General features: G+C 37.8%; 1 protein-coding gene across 1 annotated transcript; it reads left to right on the top strand.

The window, feature by feature from the left end:
- The first annotated feature begins 7,843 nt into the window (after positions 1-7,843).
- On the top strand, positions 7,844-21,730 carry chrm3b (cholinergic receptor, muscarinic 3b). Its single transcript, XM_032502873.1, has 6 exons — positions 7,844-8,008; positions 12,953-13,056; positions 13,482-13,654; positions 14,499-14,794; positions 16,244-16,974; positions 17,131-21,730. Exons 2-6 carry the CDS (start codon positions 12,969-12,971, stop codon positions 17,622-17,624), a joined length of 1,782 nt encoding a protein of 593 aa, XP_032358764.1. The 5' UTR covers positions 7,844-8,008; positions 12,953-12,968; the 3' UTR covers positions 17,625-21,730.
- The last annotated feature ends 5,347 nt before the right edge of the window (positions 21,731-27,077 follow it).

Genomic DNA, 27,077 nt, shown 5'->3' with positions numbered 1-27,077 from the left:
TTTACTTATTTTGAGCAATAAAGCATTAACCTAGCGTATTTTTAAATCTTTTATCACGAAACATTTAAAGCTATGTTAGCTGCAAATTTGACTTGTTTAGGCTGTTTAGAAGCTGTTATTAAATGCTAATGAAAATAAGTTTTGAAAATGTTTTTCCAGTGAAAATCAGTAAAGCTACTATCTGTATCTGTCAGATTCACAACAATATCTGTACAACTTCTACAGTCCCTGACAAAAGTCTTGTCGCTTGTGTACAAATTGACCTGAAGTGCTGCTGAAATATATTTCTAATCAAGATTTATTTACAAGAAATGGTAACCCATGTTTCAGTGCAAAACAAAACTGTCAAAAAGTATTCTAATATTCCCAGCTTGTTAAAGCCCATTGAATCAATTTTTGCAAAGACATAAGTGTTGTCGCCTTGTCATATGAGCTTCACCTGTGACTAATAATGGATCAATTAGGTCTCAGGTGTGTATCAAAACAACCCCAGTACACTAGACCTTCACATCAACTGCAACTAGACATCTGCAAACAGGCTTAAGATTCACCCTGAGACTAAAGTTTTGATTATCAAGAGGCTGAAGACCAGATCCACTGCTGATGTGGCAGACACCTTCAATGTGTCTCAGCGTCAAGTACAGAGGATTAAAAAAACATTTGAAGACACTGGAGATGTTTTTGACAAGCCAAGGTCAGGCAGACCCCGCAAGACAACTGCTCGAGAGGACCGTTTGTTGGCTCGAAAATCCAAGGCCAGCCCATTTTTCACTGCAGTAGAGCTCCACCAGACCTGGTCCCCTGAAGTCCCTGTGTCAACCTGAACAATTTGTCGGATTCTGTCTTAAAATGGCCTTCATGGTCAAATCAGTGCCCAGAAGCCAGCACTAAACAAAAGACAATTGAAAAACCGTGTGGCATTTGCCAAGGCCCACAGCCTGCTAAAAGGATGGACGCTGGAGAAGTGGAAGAAAGTGGATTTTTCAGATGAATCATCTGTTGAATTACACCACAGTTGCCGCGAATATTGCAGGAGACCTACTGGAGCCCGCATGGATCCAAGATTCACCCAGAAAACAGTGAAGTTTGGTGGCGGAAAAATCATGGTCTGGGGTTACATCCAGTATGGGGGTGTGCGAGAGATCTGCAGGGTGGAAGGCAACATCAATAGTTTCAAATACCAAGAAATCTTAGCTACCTCTTATATTCCCAACCATAAAAAAGGCCAAATTCTCCAGCAGGATGGTGCTCCATCGTATACCTCCATCTCCACTTCAAAGTTCCTCAAGGCGAAGAAGATCAAGATGCTCCAGGATTGGCCAGCCCAGTCACCAGACATGAACATCATGGAGCATATGTGGGTAGGATGAAAGAGGAAGCATGGAAGACCAAACCAAAGAATACTGATGAACTCTGGGAGGCATGCAAGACTGCTTTCCTAGCTATTCCTGATGACTTCATCAATACATTGTATGAATCCTTGCCAAACTGCATGGATGCAGTCCTTCAAGCTCATGGAAGTCATACAAGATATTACATTTGAATCTCACAGCACCACTATTTAATCTGCTGACATATTTTAGTATTTGTAGTAAATTTGTTCAATTTATGTATAGGCAACAAAACTTTTGTCTTGCCAAAATTTGACCTTTCTGTCTTGTTTAAATAATAAATCTTTTTTTAGTGAAACTAATTTATTTCAGTGCATTGAACATCATTTGGGAGGGTTTTAGCTTTTCATATGAGCTATTTCTTACACCAATTGATTAATTAATAGTCAGGTTAATTGCAGGTGTTTCTACAAAATAGATAAGCAACAAGACTTTTGTCAGGGACTGTAGATACGTTGTTTTCTAATGCTATTTTTATTTTTTTGTTTAGCTGCTCACATCAATTTATTATGTAAGGTTAATGCCCAACAAGGCGTTTCTTGTCAGGAATGAACGGACGGCGGAGGAGGCCAGAACTGTCCATCAAAAAAGTGATATACGTCCTGGTTAAAGTAGGATGGTGCGCGCTCCCGCCGTCATGTGTAAGTGCAAGTGATCGAGTCTGGATATTGGACACACATGCTGAAAATGGCGACGAGAGCAGCGGTGCTTCTTGCAAACTTCTCCCAGACTGCCTCAGCTGGGATTTTTTGCAGCGGAGACCAGGGGGCTGTTGTACAAAAGTAGAATGAAGAAATCCAGGATAAGTAAAAAAGCGCAGCTTGACTTAGTGTGATCCCGCCGGGTGTGGACACCTGGGATAAGTGTATGTTCACGGCTTTCTTAACCCTTGTGTTGTCTTCCCGTCAAAATTGAAAATGAACACTTTTGTTGATGCTTTTTATCGATATTTTTAACTTTTTCTTAAGTTTTTGTTTCTTTTGTCAATGTTTGTCACTTTTGTTGACGTTTAACACTACGTAACACTAACTTATTAACTTTAGTTTTACAGTTATTTTTTGAATTTATGGTCAATAAACCTCATTTATAGTTAATTATACCAAATGTTTTAGTTAGAAAAGCAGAAATTAGGAATTATTTAGACTAAAAATAAAGGAATGTATGTTGATCGATAATCACAGACTGGAATATGTCAACTATACTATTTCAAAACCACTTGAATTTGTTTTTCAAATACTATAAAATTGAATAAGACGCCCCAAAATTAATGAAAGTAGAGATGTGTACTTGCCAAAGAGCGTTGTGTGGAATCAATCATGTTATTTTGGGTAATTACAACTGGGTAGTTAAAAAGAACTTTGATATAGGAAAATGGGTCAATTTGACCCAAGGACAACATGAGGGTTAAAAAAAAAAAAAAAGGTGTTACGTTTTTTGGGAAGTAAGTTACAATGCGCCACATAACATAAGACTTGTTTAACACATAGACTGTTAATAATAATAAGTATACAGTCTATGGTTTTACAGGGATCATCTCAGATATGGTTCACTAAGTAGGCCCACACACGGCACACACGTTGCCAAAAGGCTTGATTTGGGAACAATGACATGGTTGGGTAGATAGAGTTTTCACCGACGTCGCCTTCTGGGCAGTAACCCAGATGCGCTGCCATATTGGAGATACTCAGTGTAAACAACTGAACGGAGTACAGTGGAGTATTGTGCACTTTGGACACTTTATGTTAATGTAGCCATGTCTACACAACAGAAAAGCATCCAAGATGCAAAGGCAAAGGGGGGGGGGGGGGAGAGGCAGTAGGCTACCAAGTCATTAACGACGGGTTGTGAAGGCCAAAGGAATGCGTTAACCAAAAATAACCTTAACTCATCATTGCGATACTCAAGGTGTAGCCAAGTGACTCTCAGTTGTTTTTCCCCTTTCAAAGAGCCCAGTTTGCTCTCTACACTGTAGCCTACACTACCTAGTTTGAGCTTTGCCAACCACAAGCGCCTCAGTTTCCTCTGGAAACTTCTCCCTGGTTTTGAATAACTTTTGGAAGTGAATAATATTCCAAGTATTTTTTCTTGTGCTGACCTATGGGTACAACCTAAAACACGACAATAAAACCATTTTCCTTGACAATGTTCAGAATCTTTACTGCCTGTGCTTTGTTGTGATGCGGAGTACCTCCAATATGGCGACCTCCGGTCTGATGATGCGAAAACCCTCTATGCTTGTCTTGTTAAACTTACTGTCCGATTATATTTGCTGACTGTCAACCTTACACAATGTTATTGACTTTGAATGCTAGCATAGCCTTAGCTTTCTGGCTTGTAATGTTCCGTAGCCTACAGTCTACCTTTTTTACTGCTCAACAATAGAGGGAAAAACAGAAGGAAATACAGAAGCTCTGAAGGCCACAACTTACTGGATCAAATGTATACAATGAACATAGTTCATTGTACTTCATTGATAGTCTAGCTCAGTGGTTCTTAACCTGGGTTCGATCGAACCCCAGGGGTTCGGTGAGTCAGTCTCAGGGGTTCGGCGGAGGTCAAGACACACACCCGACTCATATGATTCGTGATGACACGATCGTGATGTCCATCATCAGAAGGGTTCGGTGAATGCGCATATGAAACTGGTGGGGGTCAGTACCTCCAACAAGGTTAAGAACCACTGGTCTAGCTATTTGTCTGGATTTACCCTGCAGAGATATGAGGACCAGGTAACCCTCCTGTTGTCCTCTGGTCAAATTGACCAGTTTTCCTATATCAATGTTCAAGGTTGCCTAGCAACACGCACCAACATGTCAACCTTGAAGACACCAAGTTTCCGAGTCTGATCACTGAGGGTAATAGAACACAGCATAAGTCCAGTGATTCTCGGCTAGCTTGTAATAACGTGGTCGGAGTCAATAGGGTTAAAAAAAATATGGACACAATCACATTTTTAACCCTTGTTTTGTCCACGGGTCAAATTTGAGCTGTTTACAAAAACTTTCTATATCAGAAAAGAATGTTGAAAAAGTGAATAATGTTGAAAAAAAACATCAACAAAAAAATCTTTTTCTTAAATGATTAAAAAATTACCAAAATAAATTGGATAGTCACAAAAAACATCAAAATCATTGGAAAAAGAGAAAAATAAATTGTAAAAAAATTTAAAACATAATTAAAAAACATCAAAAAGTGACAACAAAATAGGAACAAAATTAACAAAAACTTGTGTAGAAAAAGAACAACAAACTGTTGAAATTTCAACCCATATAATAACACAAAGTTGCAGGTCAACGGGAAGACAACACAAGGGTTAAAACGTCAAGCTCCAAACAACACAAATAGTCAGCCATTGGGATCTAACAAGGATACGACACAAACAACAACGTTGGGAACTTGGCGCAAATTCTGAGCTCTGGATTTTGAAAACACGGCCGTCCTAAGCAACCTGTTCTGCCTCAATTCCCCTCAAAATGTATTTATATAATATATTACGGCAGTTGTTGGGATAACGGTTTCAGAACAGTGGACAGTAAATGTACATTTTTAGGCTGCATACGCATCCAGTCAGTCCACAATCGTCTGCCACGCTTTCTCTCGCGGTTTCATTACAGCGAACAAATAATGACAAATAATGTGTTTCAAGTTATCACACTTCCACAAGAAGCTGCTGCTCACTCTGTATAAAGTAGGAGCAATGTGTCTTCTCCATTTCTGCATCTGTAAATCTGTGATCGATACCGTGGTCTAGTTAACCCTCGTGTTGTCCTCAGGTCAAATTGACCCATTTTCCTATATCAACGTTCTTTTTAACTACCCAGTTGTAATTACCCAAAATAACATGATTGATTCCACACAACGCTCTTTGGCAAGTACAAATCTCTACTTTCATTAATTTAAGAGGGTTTTATTCAATTTTGTATTTATTTGAAAAAAAATTGGTTTTGAAATATTGAGTAAAAGTTGACATATTCCAGTCTGTGATTATCCATCAACAAACATTCCTTTAATTTTAGTCTAAATAATTCCTAATTTCTGCTCTACTAACTCAAACATCAGGTAAAATTCCCTATAAATGAGGTTTATTGACCGAAAATTCCAAAAATAACTGTAAAACTAAAGATAATAAGTTAGTGTTACCTAGTCTAAAAATGTAAAAAAAGAACATTGAAAAAAAGCTTTAAAAGTGTTGAAAAAGGGACAAAAACGTAAGAGAAAGTTAAAAACATCGATAAAAGCGCCAAGAAAAGTGTTGATTTTCAATTTTGACGGGAAGACAACACAAGGGTTAACCATAGTCTTCAGAAATCCACCAGAGGTAAGAACTCCAACACAAAGAAAGAGGAAGGTGACGGACAGTCAGACGAAAAAGACATCTCGCGGAATTTCCAGCAACACGGGAGCAATCCTGGAAGTGGAACGTAGATATAGACTCAGGTGTTTATTCACTAAGAGACCGACATATTGAATTGCCATCAGATCTGGAAAGAGAATTTTAATGTTCATTGTGATATCTGTGTGCAGGGAACACCCAGTCCAAAAAGCAGCACTATGGTATATCTGGTGATTTCAGGGAAGCACTTAACCTTTACTTTATTCCTCATTCTATCCTCTGTGCTTAGTAAGAGGACAAAAACCTGTGGGTGGGTGTGTGTGTGTCCATTGGCCTGTTTCAACAGAAAAAAAAAAGGTTGCCATTTATATGGCCTTGTTTGGTCTGGAGAGCTTCTGAAGAATTTAAGCATCTGCCCATCCAGCTGTGTGTGTGTGTGTGTGTGTGTGGTGTGTGTGTGGTGTGTGTGTGTGTGTGTGTGTGTGTGTGTGTGTGTGTGTGTGTGTGTGTGTGTGTGTGTGTGAGAGAGACTCAGTAAGTGTGACAAATCCAGTGACATCACATGTTCAATGAATAGGGCTTCAAAACACCCTGTTGTCATTTTTCGATAAACTGCCTACATATTTACATTATCAATAAAAACCATGACCGCTCTTAAAGGGCCTGCGCACGAAAATCAGACACCACATTGAAGTTGGCAAGACATGACTTACAATCCAGGAAGTCCACTTTGTGCAACAGATCCATGGATTTAAAAGTTCACTAGATGGCGAACTTTTTACCTACTTTTTCGCCATGAATCGTAATTGTGAGGGAAACAGTTTTCCCTTCAAACTACAATAATGTGCATGGATATATTTGTACATGGTTGTGCACTTTTTGACTCCGCTCCTATAACTTGCAGAATATCTGTGGTAAGACACTCAAATTTTGACACAAAGTACCCTCATTTGTCTACAAATAGCAATGTTTTTAACTTCTACTTTAACGATATCACAGAATTCATTATTTGAAGTCAAATGCCAGGAGTGCCATTGTTACAACCTACCCCCCTACCAGGGTATGTATGTAACCCTAGGATTGAAGAACTAAAAACTGAGACTACACCACAAAATATGTATTTATATAAGTTTATTGTGCATGTGCCAACACTAAAGCATCTCTCTGTGCTTCACTAAGAACAAAAAGAACTCATCACTGATGCTAAATGAAGAACAGTGTCAGTATGGTATGGATCCTAACGTTAAAAAAGCTTTCTTAACCCTTGTGTTGTCTTCCTGCCGACCATGCAACGTTTTGGTTTTCTGGGTAAAAATCTGAAATGATAATGATGAAATAAAATGTTTTGGTCATATTTTTTGACACTTTTGTTGCTTTCCCCCAATGCTTTAGTCACTTTTTTCTGGACTTTTGAAGCTTTTTCATCTTTATTTTCTAAGAAAAAAATTCAAATGCTATAAAATTGAATAAAATTTAATGAAAGTAACTGAACCAAATTTCCTTTGTAAAAAAAACGTTTTATGAAACGATCCACGTTATTTTGTTTGTGACAATTTAGTTGAAAGAAACCCAAATTTCTGATCTAGGAACTTTTTGAAAATTGGTCAAATTGACCCGAGTACAACAGGAGGGTTAATGAAGATATTCTGATAATACCTATGATACACCAAATGGAAACCTTCAGCAGGGGGTCAGAAGTAGCTCATAATCCATGTAAAATTACAAGAACACGTTTGTACACATGCATTTTCTTCTACGATTTACATGCGAGATCAGGGAGGGAGTGGTTACACATGAAATCTATCACATGACTCTTATGTTATCCCTTATTGGTGAAAGTGAGGCTGTCACAACTATCCCTTTGTTACAATGTTACAACCATCCGCGGTCTCCCCTAGTTTCTGCAAACAATCTATTTTTTTTGCCGTTTTCAAAATGTTTCTTTGCGTCGAATCAAATGTTTTATGCGCACAATGCATCTCAGACTTAAAGCTCTAAATATAAGCAATTTCAAATGTGGAAAAACACTTCCAGAGCCGGTGGGCGGTCACTCTTGAGCTCTTTAAGTGTATTCTATGTATTTTTTTGTCACGTCCCCTAGGACCCGCCTCATAAGAAATCTCTCAATTGCCATGTAACAGCTCAAGTCTGAGAGGTTGTTAAAGGCGGAGTCCAGTCCCACAGTGAACAGCTTGAGCACAACAGAGAGAGCCATGCTGCGTGAGCAGAGCTGAGCTCCCCAGCAGGATATCATATATTGGATACTGGGAACCAGAGTGGACTGGTAAGTGCATTGCATTACAGTAACTCAGCATTTGGCTTTGCTTTCTTGAATTCTTAAATATAATAAGTGCTGCTTATGGTCATACAGACAGACACTAAGGGTCTCAAACTAAAAATAATTCAGGACTTTAGCATCCATAATTAAATACGAAAAAACATGAATGCAACTCTTGATTTTCATCTTTTAATCTATCCTTTTAAAATTGTCTAAATTAAAAAAAACACTGATGATAGCATCAAAAAAAAATATATATATAGAAAAGTAAATCTGCTTGTTCCAACAAATGTGAATATGTACAGTATATATTAACATTTGTGAAGCATTTCATGATGCTTATCACATAAAGGCAAATACTAGTAAAAAATATAGTTTCAGTTAATGATTAGCGTATTTATTCAGAATTATGCGATTTTTGAAACATTTTAAATTTGTTTTCCAGGACAGAAAAGCGTAAGTGACCACAGCGGTGAAATTGGATTCTCAGTTGTTAGATTGACTATTTAATCTAAACTAAATTTAAAAATGTAAACTATTTAATCAGTGATCTGTCAGCCTATAGTGTGATCAGCTGCTATCCCATTAGAACTTCTCTACTGTCACTATTGTAAAGGTAGAAGAAGAGCTTTGCTAAAGCAGCACGTTGCCTGTTAACTTTAGCTTGTTCTAGGGTGCATTGATGTGCATTTGACACTGAAACAGGAACCTGTTCCTGTTTAAATTTTCACATATTTTGATGCTAAGCTTCGAGTTTGACTGCAGATTTCTTCTTTTCTCATTGAACATCTCAGAGGATCTTTCTGTCCTTTCAATTCAGTCTGGTTGAACCATTGTACAGAGTTTTGTTCTCCATAAACCAAACAAAATAACCTAAAAGAAAGAACAGTCTTCTCAGCTATCCATCTGACTGTTGTTGAAAATCTGGGACACAAAACATTTCTCTTACAGTATACAGTATTTGCAATTGCAGAATAGTACTAGGGATCGACCAATATGGATTTTTTTAGTGCCAATACCGATTTTTCTTTCCATCAGCCTTAGCCGATTACCGATACAGGCTGCCAATTTTCTCGAGCCGATATTTGGAGCTGATTCTGCTTTTGCTCCTTCAATTTACATAATGAAAATGTAGACCCTGTCCCACTGGATTTGTTTTGGGAATCTGCTCTGCCATTTCTTTAAAAATAATAAACAAAAACACACATCACTGTCACTTCTGCAATCATCTTCCATACATATCACCCAAATGATGTGCATCATATGGATGGGTGCACTGCATATGGTTAACAAAAGGCTTTCATCAACATCAACAACACAGCCTAGATGATGCCTTGCTTGCTGACATATTATAAGACAGATATCATGATGTCTCCATTCCTGCTGTTGTGTCCTCCCCTCCTCCCCCGTCTTTCCTCTCTGTGTATCTTTGTATCTTTTCTTGGGTCCTGGGATGGGTTCCTATGTCCCAGTGTATTGTTTGGTAATTGTTTTGAATAGAAATAAAAAATAGAAATATCTGATCACAAAAAAAGGGATGAGGACATCATTAAATGTCCTTTGTTAACACATTAAAATAATTTAAGAAAACAATAAACCCGAGAAGTAGCTGAGAAATTGAAATGAAGTGCTTGATTTGATAATTTAAGACTGCCGTGGTGCTAGTGGGGGTGGGTGGGTCTCCAGCAACCAGAGGTGGGTAGAGTAGCCAAAAATTGTACTTAACTAGTACTGTAACTTCAGAATAATATGACTGCAGTAAAAGTAATAACTAGTCATCCAAATAATTGCAATGTAATAGGCATATGAATAAATTGTGCATAGTATATAAATGAAGCAATGATGGGAAATAAATTATATAGTCAAATTATTATATATATATTTTTTTAATTTTATCATTGTAAATCAAAATTGCTTATTTCATAATTTTAACTTTTCATGCCAGTGGTGTCCATGTCCCCACCACTCTTCCCTTTAAGCCAATCACATGCCACATGTCTTTTAACCCTCATGTTGTCCTTGGGTCAAATTGACCCGTTTTCCTATATCAGTGTTCTTTTTAACTACCCAAAATAACATGATCGACTCCACGCTCTTTGACAAGTACAAATCTCTACTTTTATAAATTTTGGGGGCGTCTTATTCAATTCCATAGCATTTGAAAAACAAATTGAAGTGCTTTTGAAATAGTATTGAGTAAAAGTTGACATACTTTCCTTTAATTTTAGTCTAAATAATTCCTAATTTCTGCTTTTCGAACTTAAACATTAGGTATAATTTCCTATAAATGAGATGTATTAACCATACATAAGAAAAATAACTGTAAAACTAAAGTTAATAAGTTAGTGGTACATAGTGTAAGTTACTAACATTGAAAGAAAACGTCAAAAGTGTTGAAAAAAAGGAAAAAACATAAGAAAAACTTAAAAATATTGATAAAAAGCCTCAATTGAAAGGTTGATTTTCAATTTTGACAGAAAGAAAACACCAGGGTTAAGCTAGCAAGCTGAACATCAGCTAGCAGATTTAGCCAGTTTAGTTTAGCTATAGCAACAACAATGTCAATTCTGAATCAGTTATTACATGGCTAGCATTTCCTTTTAACACCTCTCTTAATAAGGCTAAGCTAGCCGGCTAATTTGCTAAGCAAAGTTATGTGCTTGGTTTATTACTTGGCATATGAGCCATATAAGACTGCATTTTGATTCTAAAGTGATTCCTCAGAAGAAAACACACAACTAACAAGTAAGCATCAAACACAACAAAGGCTGTCAGTTGAATGGCGTTTTGAGCTAACATTAGCAACCAAACTGTCATAGATAGCTACAACTTTTTTGAAGTGAATGCTAGCTTAACTACAAGCTAGCAATCAAACACAACAAAGGCTGTCAGTTGAATGGTGTTTTGAGCTAACGTTAGCAATCAAACTGTCACAGATAGATAGCTACTACGTTTTTCGAAATGATCCCCATCTTCTGTTATTGTCAGTAATGAGAAAATGGTTATTATTTCATGGATTTTACAAATTTCAGTATGACAATTATGCCGTAAACCGTTTAAATCTGAGCATGCAAACTCAAATCTGCACTCTCCTCACATTGGGCAGTGACAGTGACAATAAAACATGATATGAAATGTACTATTTAATAAAAAGTTACAATAGAATTGTCATTGGGAAAACGCTGTTATGGAGTAAAAAGTGTATCCAGTAAACTGTCATATTAAAAATTAATGCTAAAATAACATTTTATATTTTTAATAATTTCTTCAATAATTTCACAAATGTATTCATATGATTACTTATTTCATAAAGTCTCTTATTTAATATAGAACACTTACGGGTTCCATATTGTTGAATGTTTGTACATTTATTCAGCCTATCAGAATACCTTTGTCTTCTCCAACATCAAACATCAGTGATTGAAGACGTTTTTCAAGGAAATATGATGGTTCTGGCTTTAATTAGTACAGCCTGTATTAGTAATGTCATATATTCTTTACAGGCTATGCTAATCTATGCCAGAATCAGCAATGCAATGGAAGTTGAGGATTGAACTGAAAAAATAAGCATGTTTAGATCATCGTCCTCATGAAAGAAAATGGAGCTACACAAGTCTGCAGCAATAACCCTGCCGCCGAAGTCGATCGGTTGAACAGATACTGTATGTACGTTCACACAGACGAACACACAGCTCTCCAATTATAATGGTGGGATACGGAGCAGATGAAAACATCTGTCAGCTAGAGGCAACATTATTCAGATGGACTGAGGAGATGCCAGTGTGGACAGTGGGACTCAAGGATACAGGGAAGAGCCTCTACTTGCACTGTAAATAATGGCTGTGAAATATCCAGTTATTTTCTTTAGATTTCACAGTAACACTATTGTATATTATTTTTACAGTAGAAGGCTATAAAGTTTACATTGCAACATTGTCAACATGACAAAATTATTACAGTTGAAATCACAGTAGTCAAAGCATTACTGTAAAAATCACAATATAGTCACTATCGTACTGTAAATGGTAAACTACTGTATTTTTGTATTTATGTTGTGTTTAATTGTTTTGCATTTTACAATGAATACATAAAATACTGTAAATGGAAGTACGGTACCTTTAACTGTAAAAAGAATTCACAGTAACTTGCTGGCCAATTGTTGCCAGTAAGTTCCTGTAAATTTTACATTAAATGTGTTACAGTGTGATGCAGATGAAGCTGTGATCAGTGGCAATTGGTGACTGTGCAATAAACTATATAAAACAGAAAAAAAAACGATGGAAAACATAAGAGATGATACAGCAGTCTGTATCCACGATGTTCCACTTCTAGGATTGCTCGCTTGTTGACTTATTCTTTTTTTTCCACTTGGATGGAGTGGACCAAACTTTTGAACCCCACTGCACCATGACACCGTTAACAGAGTCAGTCTTCCTGCCATCTCTAGATCACGTTTCCCAGCCCCTCGTTAACCCTGCAGTATACACAGTGGGGCTCGAAAGTTTGGGGCACCCCAGGTAAAAATTTGTATTAATGTGCATAAGGAAGCCAAGAAAAGATGGAAAAATCTCCAAAAGGCATCAAATGACAGATTAGACATTTGTATAACTTGTCACAAAAAGTTAGATTTTATTTCCGTCATTTACACATTCAAAATAACAAAAAACAAAAAAATGGCATCTGCAAAAGTTTGGGCACCCTGCAGAGTTCATATATTTTTTTATTCCTAGACTACAGGATGAATAAGAAAGATGGTTGTAGCTTGGTGCTCAAAACAACTGTATCAAAACCTGCACTGGCTGCCATTAATAAGCACTCAGCATACAGTATGATTAGAATAATAACTACTTTTGAATTAAACTCTGAAATCTTTTCTTTAATTAGAAAGAATTAAGCTGAGCATTATCCTTAATTTATCCATCTGAAATTCTGTTCTATTTTTTCTCAAAGATGTCCATTGGTCATCATGAACCTGACCTCCAGCTCTGATGGTTTCCACTTCCTTACCAACATTTCTCCTGGTATGAGGGATCAGCCTGATTCTACCGTCATAGGTGAGCTGTCCATCTTACATTGCAATACAGCACTTTGTATCTTGTACTTTAAAACAACTATTGCATGCAAATATTGTGGTTATACATGAGTTTTATGTATATTTTTAAATCATATTTTTTTAAAGCATTCAAAATGATATGTTGTAAGAATACATACATGAAACTAAATTGACAATACATAAAACATTTAATGAAATGGAAAAGTAATCTAAAATGGATTTGAAAAGCCCATTTATTTAAATCAAAGGTTGCTGAGATAATGCAGATGTAAAGTTTTTAGACTTCTGTAGGCAATTCTTGCTGATTCTTGGGGACTGTAATGGTAGACTATCCAAATCAGCCATTTCCAAATTCCATGAGAGACACAACATGTGAAGTGGTGCCTTGAAATGTGGCTTAATAAAAAAAAAAGTATGTTTCTCCAGGTGGCTCTTACCAGGGGTTGGCCATTTTATCTGACAATGTTGGTGAGTGGAAGCAGCATAATGTCAGTCATGTCTCATGGCAAGGAGGAAACTTTACTGATTTACCAGTTAACAGGACATTATTGCTGCCAGCAGAGGAGTTTGACCCTTTAGGAGGACATACTATCTTACAGGTAACAATCAGCAGTTGTATTTTTTTAATTTTTTATTCTCATTTTATTAGTTAAGGTCACTGGATTGGTGCTTTGCTGACAGTGTAATATTGAATAAGCCATAACAACAAACCATTAATCAAAGTTTTAGACATGTAAATGTTAGTATTTGATATCTCATATTGCTTACTTCTACAGTGTTTGACACCTACATGGGCAGACATAAGATTTGTACACTATAGGTTTGCAGCACACCAGAACAAAGCAGGCAGAGTAGTTTTGTGGCTTAACTGTAAATTCCATGGCTTCAGTAGCAAGAATTTTTAACTGCCAGACAAACATTTAGCTGTGCTCTTCACATGATTGCTCCAAAAGCTCTAGGGAATTTATGGCTCATTTGAAACGGGGGTTTATAGTTGGTGTTCCAAGAAAAACTATGCATTTATGGAAAGCTATGAGACTTGTCTAAATTAATTGACTCAAGTCTTTCTGTGTTATACAAGTACTTTCATAAGTCTGCTTAAAGTTAAGGCATCCATCTAGATAAAAATCGTCCAAAGCTGGCTGTAGATTTGCTATTGCTAGATTATCAGATCTATCTATGGTGTATACAACAGCATAATCTGCATACATATGTAGCGTGAGCGGCAGACATTACTTTATATGATTTATATAAACGTGAAATTAAAGATCAACCAGTATAGAACCTTGCGGGACGCCTGTAGCAACTTTAACAGCACTTGATTTGAAACTACTTCTTAAATTCTTCCAGGGAGTCAATGAAATCCTTGATCAGTAAGATTACCTTAAACTTTAATGTACCACCCTCTTTGAATGTTTTCTCTTCTTACCTCTTTATCTTCAGGTCATCATAATTGTCTTTCTCACTGGATCGCTTTCTCTTCTCACTGTTGTTGGCAACATCCTTGTGTTGGTGTCATTCAAGATCAATAAGGCACTGAAGACAGTGAACAACTACTACCTGCTAAGCCTAGCATTTGCTGACCTTACAATTGGCACACTTTCAATGAACCTGTATACCACCTACCTCATCATGGACCAGTGGGCTCTGGGGCCAGTGATCTGTGACTTGTGGCTTGCAATAGACTATGTGGCCAGTAACGCCTCAGTCATGAACCTGCTTGTTATCAGCTTTGACAGGTAACGGCACATGATTCATTATATTTCATGTTGATGAACTTTGCTAAAATGAAGCTCATAGCCACCATCATTTATTTTTGGTACTAGCCTAATACAAAACGGGTTATTCTGATTGCTTAGCAGAGGTCTATTTTCTGATGAACAGTGTGATTTTGAATTGGTCATAGATTTTGAATTGGTCAGAGTATCCAAATCATAAAAAAGCATATATTTACATGAGGTATCAGGATGGGCCAGTTGTTCAAAGGTAAGGTGATCAGATTGGATCAGATCTTGAAAATGGGTTGTTCAAAAGGGAAAGAAGGAATCTAAAATCAGATAAGATCACAGAATTCAATCCTAGTTTAAATGTGGATCAAACCTTCAGTTTGTGTTGTTCAAAACTTGTCGGTAGGATTTGGATAACTTTGATCCAAAAAAACAAGATCATGCTGATCCCAACAGGGAGTAGGATTTCAGGGTGGATTCCAGGAGGACAATGTAGTAAAACTACAAAATGGGTTAAATAATCTATTTGTATCATTTAGTGTATATACATTTATTTATATTGTGTAATCGTTGCAACAGGGATAAAGTAGATAAAGTACACATAGACTACCAAATAAGCTATTCAGTATACTAAAGTAAAAAAATAAAAATGATCTTGTCCCCATGAAACAATCCCCTAAACAAATTTCAATAACAAACGAAAATAATATATTGCATTTTTCTGTCATTCATCACTGTATATTAATTTCAAAGAAAATCTTCAGACATGAGACTGTCAAAAATAATTTCTGGTCTCTCCTCCTCAGATGAAGAAGAACCCTGAATATTCTTTATTTTGTTAACTATTGGACTTTTAGCCTTTTTTAAAAGATGGTTTCAAAATATCCACAATGTATTTATTAATGTGTATTTGTTTTTCATTTGTTGTGGCTCAGATGAGGTGCCATAATAGAAATTATGAATTGAGGTGGATGTTTATGTTATTTTTGTGTTTTGTCTCAAAATAAGAAACACTTATATGACTCCATGTTGGCTCTTCTACCTGTTCTTTACATAGCTCGTAGCCCACATTGTGATATGTTTAGATAACTGGTAATCTGGATTTGGTAATCTTAAAAACTGTGTATCTGGATCAGGGTGATCCAGTCCACTGTTGCTTTGAAAAACAGCATAAAAGTAAGATGGATTACCTTATCCTGAACAGCAAAAACTGGGATTTCTAAATACGGATCATTTTGATCTAGATTAAATGTTTTGAACAACTGGCCCCTTGGTATTATGTTGTGAGTCATTGAAATCAGGACATATTCAAAGTCCCTAGTGTGGTGTAGTGTGTTTTTTGGACTCAGGTGACTCTTACTGATACTATCAAGAGAGACATGTGGTGGAACGTAATGCACAGCAAAAATGGCATCCCTCTGTTTGTGTTCAGTTTCCTACTTGCATTCTGTGTTCTCTTAGGTATTTCTCTGTTACCAGACCTTTGACATACCGGGCCAAGCGTACAACAAAGCGAGCAATGACCATGATTGGATTGGCCTGGTCCATCTCTTTCATCCTCTGGGCCCCAGCCATCCTGTTCTGGCAGTACATTGTGGGTGAGCGGACCGTCCAGCCCAATGAGTGCTACATTCAGTTCCTGTCCGAGCCCATTATTACATTCTGCACTGCTATAGCTGCGTTCTACTTGCCAGTAACTATTATGGCATTCCTGTTTTGGAAGATCTATCAGGAGACAGAGAAGCGTGTTAAAGATATGGAAGGTCTCAAGGGATCTGGGTCAGGTAACAGCCAAAGCCAGGCTCAGAATCAAGGAAGTGGTAGTAGAAAAGCTGGTGGAGAATGTGCGACTAAGAGCCAGAAGGATTCATCAGCCATGCAGCGCCAAATGAGCTCTCAAAGCTGCAGCAGCTATGAACTAAATCAGCTGGCTTCAGAGAAGAAAAACAAGGACAATGTCAGCATACGAGGAGGAACGGGAAGCAGAGGGAGGTGTGGCGCATTCTGTTTCCAGTTTTTATCACTGCTGCCAGGTCGCCATGCATCCAAGAGGTCCGTCAACACCACGACAACTACAGTGGGTGAAGCAGAGCAGAGCAGCTGTGACAGCTTTAACAACAATGAAGCTGGAGCCTCTGGGGAGCAGTCAGGTTCAGAGGATGAAGCTGACGGTGCACACCCATCAAAAACAGGTTGGACATAACAGTACTAAGGGGTCTTGTTTGCATGATGTATATAAAAATAATACAAATATACAAATTGCCTTATTTATCTATCTATCTATCTATCTATCTATCTATCTATCTATCTATCTATCTATCTATCTATCTATCTATCTATCTATCTAGATGGTAAAAAATCAAGAAAGGTAAAAAAAGGATCATCATCTTCCAAAAGTCAAAAAGCTTCACAATCAACCCCTGTCGCTGACCAATCACCTGCAGCCATCACCATGAAGGACGCAGCGATGGCCAAACGCTTCGCTTCTAAGGCCAAGACAGAGATCAGCAAGCGTAAGAATGAAAAAAAAGCAAATGAAAAGAAGGCAGCACGGACACTCAGTGCCATCCTTTTCGTCTTCATTATGACGTGGCTACCATACAATATCATGGTGTTGGTCAACACTTTCTGTCAGGACTGTATTCCCGAAACTCTTTGGGCACTGGGCTACTGGTTGTGTTATGTCAACAGCACAATCAACCCAATGTGCTACGCCCTGTGTAACAAGACCTTCCGGACAACTTTCAGGGATATCTTGATGTGCCAGTGGGATCAAAAAAAGAACAATCCTCATTTTCAACAGAGGAAGGCTGTGGCTTTGAAGAAAAAAGACCCAATGTAGAATATTGTGGCAAATTATTGATAGATATGTCTTTTAGAGATTGATTTCCTTATCTATGTTCAGATTTGGAATGCCATATACTTCTTCTATTTCAGGGGAAAGATGCTGAACAGATTTTTGCAAACCAAAACTAATTCCACAGAGTTTCTTTTCAAACTAGCAGTGGGGCCAAAGGCTGGTCAATTAGTCCGACCAAATTTGTACTTTTCATGGTCCCAGAGCATAGAGGTTGGGCCGAACAACTGTGATATAGCTGTGATATAATCACAACATACCACAGCCGTGAGCTGTTTCTTATATAAAACATTAGGTATGGCAATATAAAAGTCACAGTCCCATTCCAATTTTAGTAGATAAAGAATCACATTCACAATAAAATAAGCCCTCCTGAGCTGGCTGGCTGCCTGCACATACTGAGGCGATTGCTATGGAACGTAGGTAACGTTAGCCTACACTAGCAGCTAGCACAGGCTTTTTTACGCTAAAGGCTTAGTTTAGATAGGCAGCACGATGGCTCAGTGGTCCGAGTCTGAGGTGCTCCGGTTTCCCCCCAACATAAAGACACACATGCTGGCTAACTAGGACTACAGTTGAAAATTAGCCGACTGGCTAACACTGGTGCATTGTCCTAATCAAATATATCAATCTTAATGATTCACCAAAGTTACACAATAACAAAAATTAAAGATTGAGGCAGCACTAGACCAGAAATAATCGATCGAAGCAGCGCTACACCATCAACTAACTGGTCAAGGCAGTAGTTGAACAGCAACTCCTGTGATTTGCAAGGTAAATTTATTGTTTTTGCCAATGGAGTCTGGTAGCTTTTCAGAAAGCAGAGATAACAGCTTCAGTTCCCCGCCGGAAAGGGCTGTCAGACAGCAAGGTAAAGGGTTGGAAATATTTTACATATAGTGTACTCTTAAAGGGATATTTTGATGATTTTCTGTGTCATGCCTGAGTGATACTTATTGCACAAAGAAATTGTAAGTCATAGCTGTGGTATGCGGTTTTCATATAACAGCTATGAACCAATCATCATTTCTTGATTAGAGCTAACCGTTTGATATTTGGTGATTCATTCTGCTACGTTTTTCACATTGACCAGCATTTTGGCCAATGACGGCTTCAGTCAGAAACTGATTTTCAATTTTGCTGTGGAGATTCATGGTCTCCAGAGGATGAATTAGGTGGTCATCATCTGGGAGATCTCTGCTCCCAGACAATGAGCCAAATACTGATCCAGCTCAACAAGAAAGGTTTTGTAGTATTTTATTTTATTATTCTTTTGTTCTAACATTTTCTATTGTGGGGAGTAATTAAAAAAAAACAACTACGCATAACTTGTGGAGCGACTAGCAGGGCTTTTGACTTTGACTTTTCAGATGAAAATATAAACATGGATGTATTTATTATATGCTCTAATAACAGAATAACGTTGGCTAATTATAATGTGGCGTGATAAACTTATTAAAGGACGTAAGAGCCTTGTGAGATCATCTTTACAAAAAAATGCAACTGATGGACAATTTAGAGCTTAGTTTATTTATGTTTTTGATTTCATTGTTTGTTTTTTTAAGACGTGAAGGTGGGCATTTTCATTTCTGCATTCAGTAAATAATAAGCAATGAAAAATGATTTGCTATAAATGATAACCTGGATGTTAGCTATGACATAGTCAGTTGCCAGTTATTTTGGTACACATAGCTATTTTAATAAACTGTTTAAGAGATGTGTACATTCGTCTTTATGGTCATTTTGGAGGCTATTTGTGCTTTTGTTAAATTGTATTGCGTTATGTAGAGAGGAATTTCTAATATTTACCCAATCTTCACTGGTATGAATAGGATGCATTAGTTTTGGTTATAGGTCTATAGCTAGGTCTACCAAATAAACTGGCAAAAGACTCTATATATACTTAGTATCACGACCATAATTTAGTTTTGAAATATTTTAAAATCTGGTTAAGTTAGGTGATCAGGATTGATTTGTTATTCAGTATTGTAGTGTTTCAAGCTGCTCTGTATTGTCAACTAAAAATATAACGCTACGTGACACTGACCCTTATTCCATTTGATTATCTGTACATACTAAATGCTATAGAGTTGTGTGATACTGTGAAGGAAGATGCTCAATGCACATTTGAAGATAGTTTAACAGAAGCAAACATCAGCTTTCTACATCGCTACGCATATTGGGAGGGCAGTGTTCAGTGCAGCAGTTGTGTTGTGGACTACAGACAAAACACACCAAAGTACATTTGAGTTGCCGATGGAAAGGAAGAATATAGGCAACATCTGATCACCTAACCTTTATTTATAGAACATTACGCTGTAGGTGGCTTACATGGGCACAACAGTTGACAGTGCCTTGTTCTTTTAAGTAGAATATATGACATATTGTAGATGAATTCATGTGTGCAAATGTACGTCAGTCCACTTTCAACGCTTGGAGCACTGTTGCTTTCCAGTTTGAAGAAATTGCTCAGCTATTATTACTTTCTTTATCAACGCTCTCTCTCTCTTTTGTGTTATCCGTAGACGGCACATTCAGAAATGCTGTGATTACTGAGGGCCTTTTTTAGGAATACATTTTGTAATTTTCCCGTGTGAACGCATTACATACTCCAAACACTGTTAGACCTATTATGTAGTCTACCAAAGGGACATGGTGGTCAATTTCAAATTGACTTGACGTGTACAAAACAATTTATAAAGCAGATGTATTCCGTGCAGGCAAGCTGTGTTCAGGGTGGGTGATTGGACTAAAAGCAGCCCTGAGTAGTAGCCTGCAGTTTTTATATTCAGAGATCCATTCACAGTTTTGAATCGTTTTGAGTGAAAGGGAACCATTTCATCTGCTGTTTCACCAAGACAAATTCAGGACTTTTTAAGACCATTATGCATGATATTGAAGACCTTTTTCAACTGAGCCCAAATTTTAGTTTTTTTTCATGCCAAGTATCGGTAAACTTGCACTTCCCCATAGCTAAAAAAACCCCCATCCGCTTTATGTCTTTGGTGCAATCCCAAAAGAGACTCACGGCAATAACATGAAAGCTGATTGGTTGCAATATAAGCAGCACGTTGGTCTCATTTGTAGTTGTAATACAGCGAAATTATAGTTGTACTAGTGAAAGAACTACAACACCACAAAATAAAGACCAGTTTAAACTAATTTAACACCTAGAACACAATACTTCAGCCAATTTAAAGGGGCTATGCAGTTTTGGCCATTTCTTTGCTGTTTTCTTGCTTTGCGCTCACAAAGTTCTCTATAGAGCTCCCGCCACAGCTTCAGAATAGATATATTTGGCAGCTCCTATGCTTACTTGTTTCTGACCCCTCCCTCGGTCAGTCTGCCGTCTCATTGCTCTCCTCCGACAATGCTTTCCGAGCTTTCTGCTTCTTTTTTGCCGGCTCAGCCATGATGATAGCATGAAAAATTCTACTCTAAAAACTGAACAGGCATGTGTGTTCAGTGCTGTGAAAAAAAGTCATATAACCATTCCAATCACTGATGTGATATCCAAAAAACTGCATAGTTCTTTTTTAAGACCCTTTAAGGCCTAAAATTTAGATTTTGAAATTTTAGACTTTTTAAGACCCCTCGGAAACCCTGTACATCTATGTGCCTTGTTTTGCCAGATGACATCAAACTTTACAGAACACACATAATGTGTGAGTAATATCCTGTTTTCAGCAAATATATACATGGTTTTAAAAACAAAGAGTAAATACTTGCACTTGTGTGTTTATTCCTGTGTTAAAGGTTCCCTGTGGAGTATTCAACCTCTAGCAGTGCCAGTGCTGTGGAGCAGATTTCAAGTGGGTCCCTGTTTTTGTTTATCAGACTCTGGCTCCAAATTACAAGTTTACAGCACCCGTATCCGGGGTATTGGTGGCTTCACTTTTTTACAGTGGGAGAAAGTAGAGACGTGCCTTCTTTCTTCATATGCAGGCTATGGTTTTAGTAAGTAACACTGAAAACCCCACAGGGCACCTTTATTTGTGTGCAACTCTGTAGGCTACACAGTTTTCATTTTTACATTGATGTTCACATGAATATATGAGTTGAAGTGCAATAAAATGAGACTTATAACCTTTGGCATATTTACCCATGATTGCTGGAAATATTTGAAAGATGCAAAGATTCTGACATGTGTTATACTGCATCTCTGGATCAGTGTGTCAACGTAATAACGGTGCAATAGCGCCATCAAGTGGCTTCAGGATTCTTTTTAGCTGTCAAACCAACTTTATTTAATGTGGAATCTCAAAGACAGCCTGATGCTTATAGACCATTTGTGGGCTGCTATTAGCTGTTTGGCCTGTTGATTCCTGTGGATAAAGTAAATCCTGTATAGTGCATACACTTGTAGCTGTTTGGGATCTTTGTAAGTTGCAAGCTCACAACCCCCCCGTGAAAAAAAGAAAAGTGCTTCCCCAAAGGCCACAGTATAGTTCGAACACTGATTTTCAACTTCAGTGTTGCATAAATTGATATTAAGTGGATTAGTTACACATCATTATAGGGCTTGACTATTGCTGCATTATTGAAGTGTTGGGGAAGTGAAATGTCCCTTTGAAAGAGGTAATATTTTAGGAGACAGTGGCCTATTGGATCCATACCCTCCATTCTGTTCAGCCTTTCAGACCTAATATGTGTGCTCGTCGACAAAATTGGTTAATAAGGAGCGCTGCAATAACCTGGTCATGTTTACAGCTGATCAGTTATCGGATTTTTGTTTTGAGCTAAAATTGACACACTGCTCAAATGGAATATTGAGTGTTATACAGTTATGTTGACTTCAACCTCCCTCTAAAGGAACAAAAGCAAGAGTTCACCCTTGCTAAAAAAACAAGTAAGAGCATGTTCAGGGCTACAGTACAAGTTTTTTCTTTGTGACCTGGTTAGTGATTTTGTGCTGGTAATCTTGCCAAATATTACCAGCACAAACACAAATTAAGCAATAAAGGCAAACAACTAGGGCCGGGACCACTCAATTCTTCTTCTTTTAGTAAGTGTCATTCATTGTTTTTCATGACAAGTTATGGTTAGGGTTCATGTGTCATGACACTGTCATGACTGTGTCATGACACTGTCATGTGTTCATGACAGTGTCATGTCACTCTTATGTAGATACCTTCAAGTAAAGTGTTTCCGATTGATTGTAAAAATAGTCTCAAAAGAAATCACGATAAAAGCGATTTTCAATCCCCCCCCCACCCCTACTCACACTTCTGTTAACACTTCCTTGTAGGAGATAACTATGAACAAGCCCTGAAAAATAAAATGGAATGGAATATCATCTACTAAAACATTAAACAAAGCCGACATGGATAAGAAACCCATAAAGTGCAAAGAACAAACTGGAAATTTGAAAGTCTACATTTCCATGACAATGCCATCTGTTGATGAAGATCATGTGATCTTCAAGAACAGCTCTTGAGGGGACAGTGTTGTCTAAAAAAGAGTCAAATATGGCTTTAAGAGCCTGAAAAACGATTTCAAATATACTGTAGATTTACTTGGAAATTTTAGCCTTTAATTTTAAAATCGTACATCAGAATGGTTCGACATTACCTGAGTGACACCATGGATATGTTATGTCTCATCCAGACTTGGAATGAAGCTCGCTTAACACGAGTATTCCGTTTTACAGTTTCCAAAACGGAATCCTACTGTTAAGCCAGCTTCATTCCAAGTCTGCTCGACACATCACATATCCATGGTGTCATTCAGATAATATCGGACCAGTCTGATGTAGGATTTTAAAATGAATGGCTAAAAGGTCCAAGTAGATCTACAGTATATTTGAAATCGTTTTCAGGCTCTCAAAGCCATATTTAACTCTTTTTCAGGCTACTGTAAAACGAAATCCTCTTGTTAAGCCAGCTTCATTCCAAGTCTGGGTGAGACATCACATATCCATGGTGTCACTCAGGTAATATCGGACCATTCTGATGTAGGATTTTAAGATTAAACGCTAAAATGTCCAAGTAAATATGCAGTATATTTGAAATCTTTTTCAGGCTCTCAAAGCCATATTTAACTCTTTTTCAGGCTACTGTAAAACGGAATCCTCATGTTAAGCCAGCTTCATTCCAAGTCTGGGTGAGACATCACATATCCATGGTGTCACTCAAGTAATATCGGACCATTCTGATGTAGGATTTTAAAATTAAAGGTTAAAAGGTCCAAGTAAAACTGCAGTATATTTGAAATCGTTTTTCAGGCTGTTAAAGCCATATTTTACTCTTTGCAGGATACTGTAAAAAGGAATCCTCCTGTTAAGCTATCTTAATTCCAAGTCTGGGTGAGACACCACATATCCAGTGTGTCACTCAGGTTATTTCGGAAATTTCTGATGTAGAATTTTAAAATTAAAGACTAAAATATCCAAGTAAATCTACAGTATATTTGAAATCGTTTTTCAGGCTGTTAAAGCCATTTTTTACTCTTTTTTAGGCTACTGTAAAACGGTATCCTCCTGTTAAGCCAGCTTTATTCCAAGTCTGGGTGACACACCACATATCCAGTGTGTCACTCAGGTTATTTCGGAAATTTCTGATGTAGAATTTTAAAATTAAAGACTAAAATATCCAAGTAAATCTACAGTATATTTGAAATCGTTTTTCAGGCTGTTAAAGCCATTTTTTACTCTTTTTTTGGCAACTATAAAGCGGTATACTTCTGTTAAGCCAGCTTCCTTCCAAGTCTGGGTGACACACCACATATCTATGGTGTCATTAAGGTAATATCGCACCAATCTGATGTAGGATTTTAAAATGAAAGGCTACATTGTCCAAGTAAATCTAGAATATATTTAAAATCGTTTTTCAGGCTGTTAAAGCCATATTTTACTCTTTTGCAGGATACTGTAAAACGGAATCCTCCTGTTAAGCTAGCTTAATTCCAAGTCTCGGAGAGACATCACATATCCAGTGTGTCACTCAGGTTATTTCAGAAATTTCTGATTTAAGATTTTAAAATTAAAGACTAAAATGTCCAAGTAAATCTACAGTGTATTTGAAATCGTTTTTCAGGCTGTTAAAGCCATATTTTACTCTTTTTTAGGCTGCTGTAAAACGGTATCCTCCTGTTAAGCCAGCTTCATTCCAAGTCTGGGTGACACACCACATATCCATGTGGTCAGTCAGGTAATATAAGGATTTTAAAATTAAAGGCTACATTGTCCAAGTAAATCTAGAATATATTTAAAATCGTTTTTCAGGATGTTAAAGACATATTCTACTCTTTTTTAGGCTACTGTAAAACGGTATCCTCCTGTTAAGCCAGCTTCATTCCAAGTCTGGGTGACACATCACATATCCATGTGGTCAGTCAGGTAATATCGGACCATTCTGATGTAGGATTTTAAAATTAAAGGCTACGTTGTCCAAGTATATCTACAGTATATTTGAAATCTTTTTCAGGCTCTCATCGCCATATTTTACTCTTTTTCAGGCTACTGTAAAACAAAATCCTCTTTTTAAGCCAGCTTCATTCCAATACTGGGTGGGACAACACACATCCATCGTGTTACTCAGGTAATATCGGACCATTCTGATGTAGGATTTTAAAATTAAAGGCTAAAAGATCCAAGTAAAACTAGATTGTATTTTAAATCTTTTTTCAGGATGTTAAAGACATATTCTACTCATTTTAGGCAACTGTAAAACGGAATCCTCCTGTTAAGCCAGCTTCATTACAAGTCTGGGTGACACATCACATATTCATGGTGTTACTCAGGTAATATCGGACCTTTCTAATGTAGGATTTTTTTTATATATATTTTATTTTCAATTTATTCAGGTTTTATATAACAAAACAGGACAGAAACAAAGCCAACAAAAACCCACAAACATCGGAGCTGCCGTGAAAATCAAGATTTAAATTATGTCTTGGATAAAGGTCATATTGCTGTTATCTACACGTTCAGATGTCATAGCAATACAAGTTGCAATACAGTCAAGAGCACATCTCTACAAAAAAGAATTACATGTTTTTAAGATAGTCAATGAATAGTCCCCAGATGCTCAGAAAGCTGTTTTGTGTTTTAGAGTTTTGCATGTGTATCCTTTCCATCTGGATGATCCCAGTCATTTCATTAAGCCATTTTTGAAAGCAGGGAGGAGTGGGCGACTTCCAATCCAGAAGAATAATTTTCTTTGCGTCAACCATGCCAAGCATTAGTGCTTGTTGCATCTCAGGCGGATACCTAATAGCCTTTTCTGAACACCCAAAGAGCGCCAGCTCTGGGTCAGGGGCAATGTCCAAGTTAAAGACCAGACTGAACCACTGAAATGTATCACACCAAAACTTATGTAATTGAGGACATAACCAGAAAAGATGGGATAGCGAACCCTCCGCACCTCCGCATCGACCACACAGTGAAGAAAGTGACAGGTAGATTTTATGCAGTTTAAGCTTAGAATAGTGTAATCGATGAACAACTTTATATTGAATCAGTTTCTATCTTGCGTTTATAGAACATGTATGAATTCTAGTCAAAGCTTCAGTCCAGGTATTGTTGGACACCTCAAGCCCCAGTTCGTTAGACCAAGCTTCTTCGAGATGGTGAGTGGATGCGGAGATGGCGAACAGGGACACAAAGCGAGATATTAGGTGCTTGGAGTCAGGAGGAAGCAGCATGAGATTGTAGAATGGGCAACTTGATGGCATGGTTTCAAAGTTTGGTAGTACACCTTCAAAGTGCCTGATTTGAAGATATCGAAAATGATGAGAATTTGGTAGATTAAATTGCGTTGCCAGCTGACCAAACGAGGCAAAATGTCTGCCCACATGTAGGTCTCCTTAGGGCAACAAGTCCCTTCTCTCTCCAGTCTGCAAACACCCTATCCGCTTGGGATGGTAGGAATGAATGGTTATGACATATGGGGGTGTGTACAGAAGTGGTCGGCAGCTTGCAGACACTTCTTATACCGCTGTGGCTTCAATGTTTAACCACAGGGGGGAGCTGTTAGGAGCCCCACCAGGCTGACCCCGCCGCCAATACATCAAGGCCCTTGCATTGGCTGCCCAATAGTAATTCCTGAATACTGGGAGACCAAACCCCCCCTCCTCTGTAGACTTATGCAGGTGCACTTTAGATATGCCTTGTACCCCCAGATGAAAGGAAAGACAATTGAGTCCAGATTCTTAAAAAATGCTGAAGTGAGAAAGATTGGCAGATTCTGAAATACAGTGCCTTGCGAAAGAAAACGCACTTCCAGCTCATCGGCCTCATCCGGGACGGTGATGAGTCAGCCTACAGACGGGAGGTGGATCAGCTGGCTCTCTGGTGCAATCAGAACAACCTTGAGCTTAACACGCTCAAGACTGTGGAGATGATCGTGGACTTCAGGAAGAGACCCCCCACTCTTGCCCCCATCACCATACTCAACAGCCCTGTGTCTGCTGTGGAATCCTTCAGGTTTCTGGGATCCA

Source organism: Etheostoma spectabile, chromosome 21 (assembly GCF_008692095.1).
Source record: "Etheostoma spectabile isolate EspeVRDwgs_2016 chromosome 21, UIUC_Espe_1.0, whole genome shotgun sequence".
NCBI lineage: Eukaryota > Metazoa > Chordata > Actinopteri > Perciformes > Percidae > Etheostoma > Etheostoma spectabile.
Note: the sequence above shows the minus strand (reverse complement) of the source record. Positions and strands in the feature narration are given on the sequence as shown.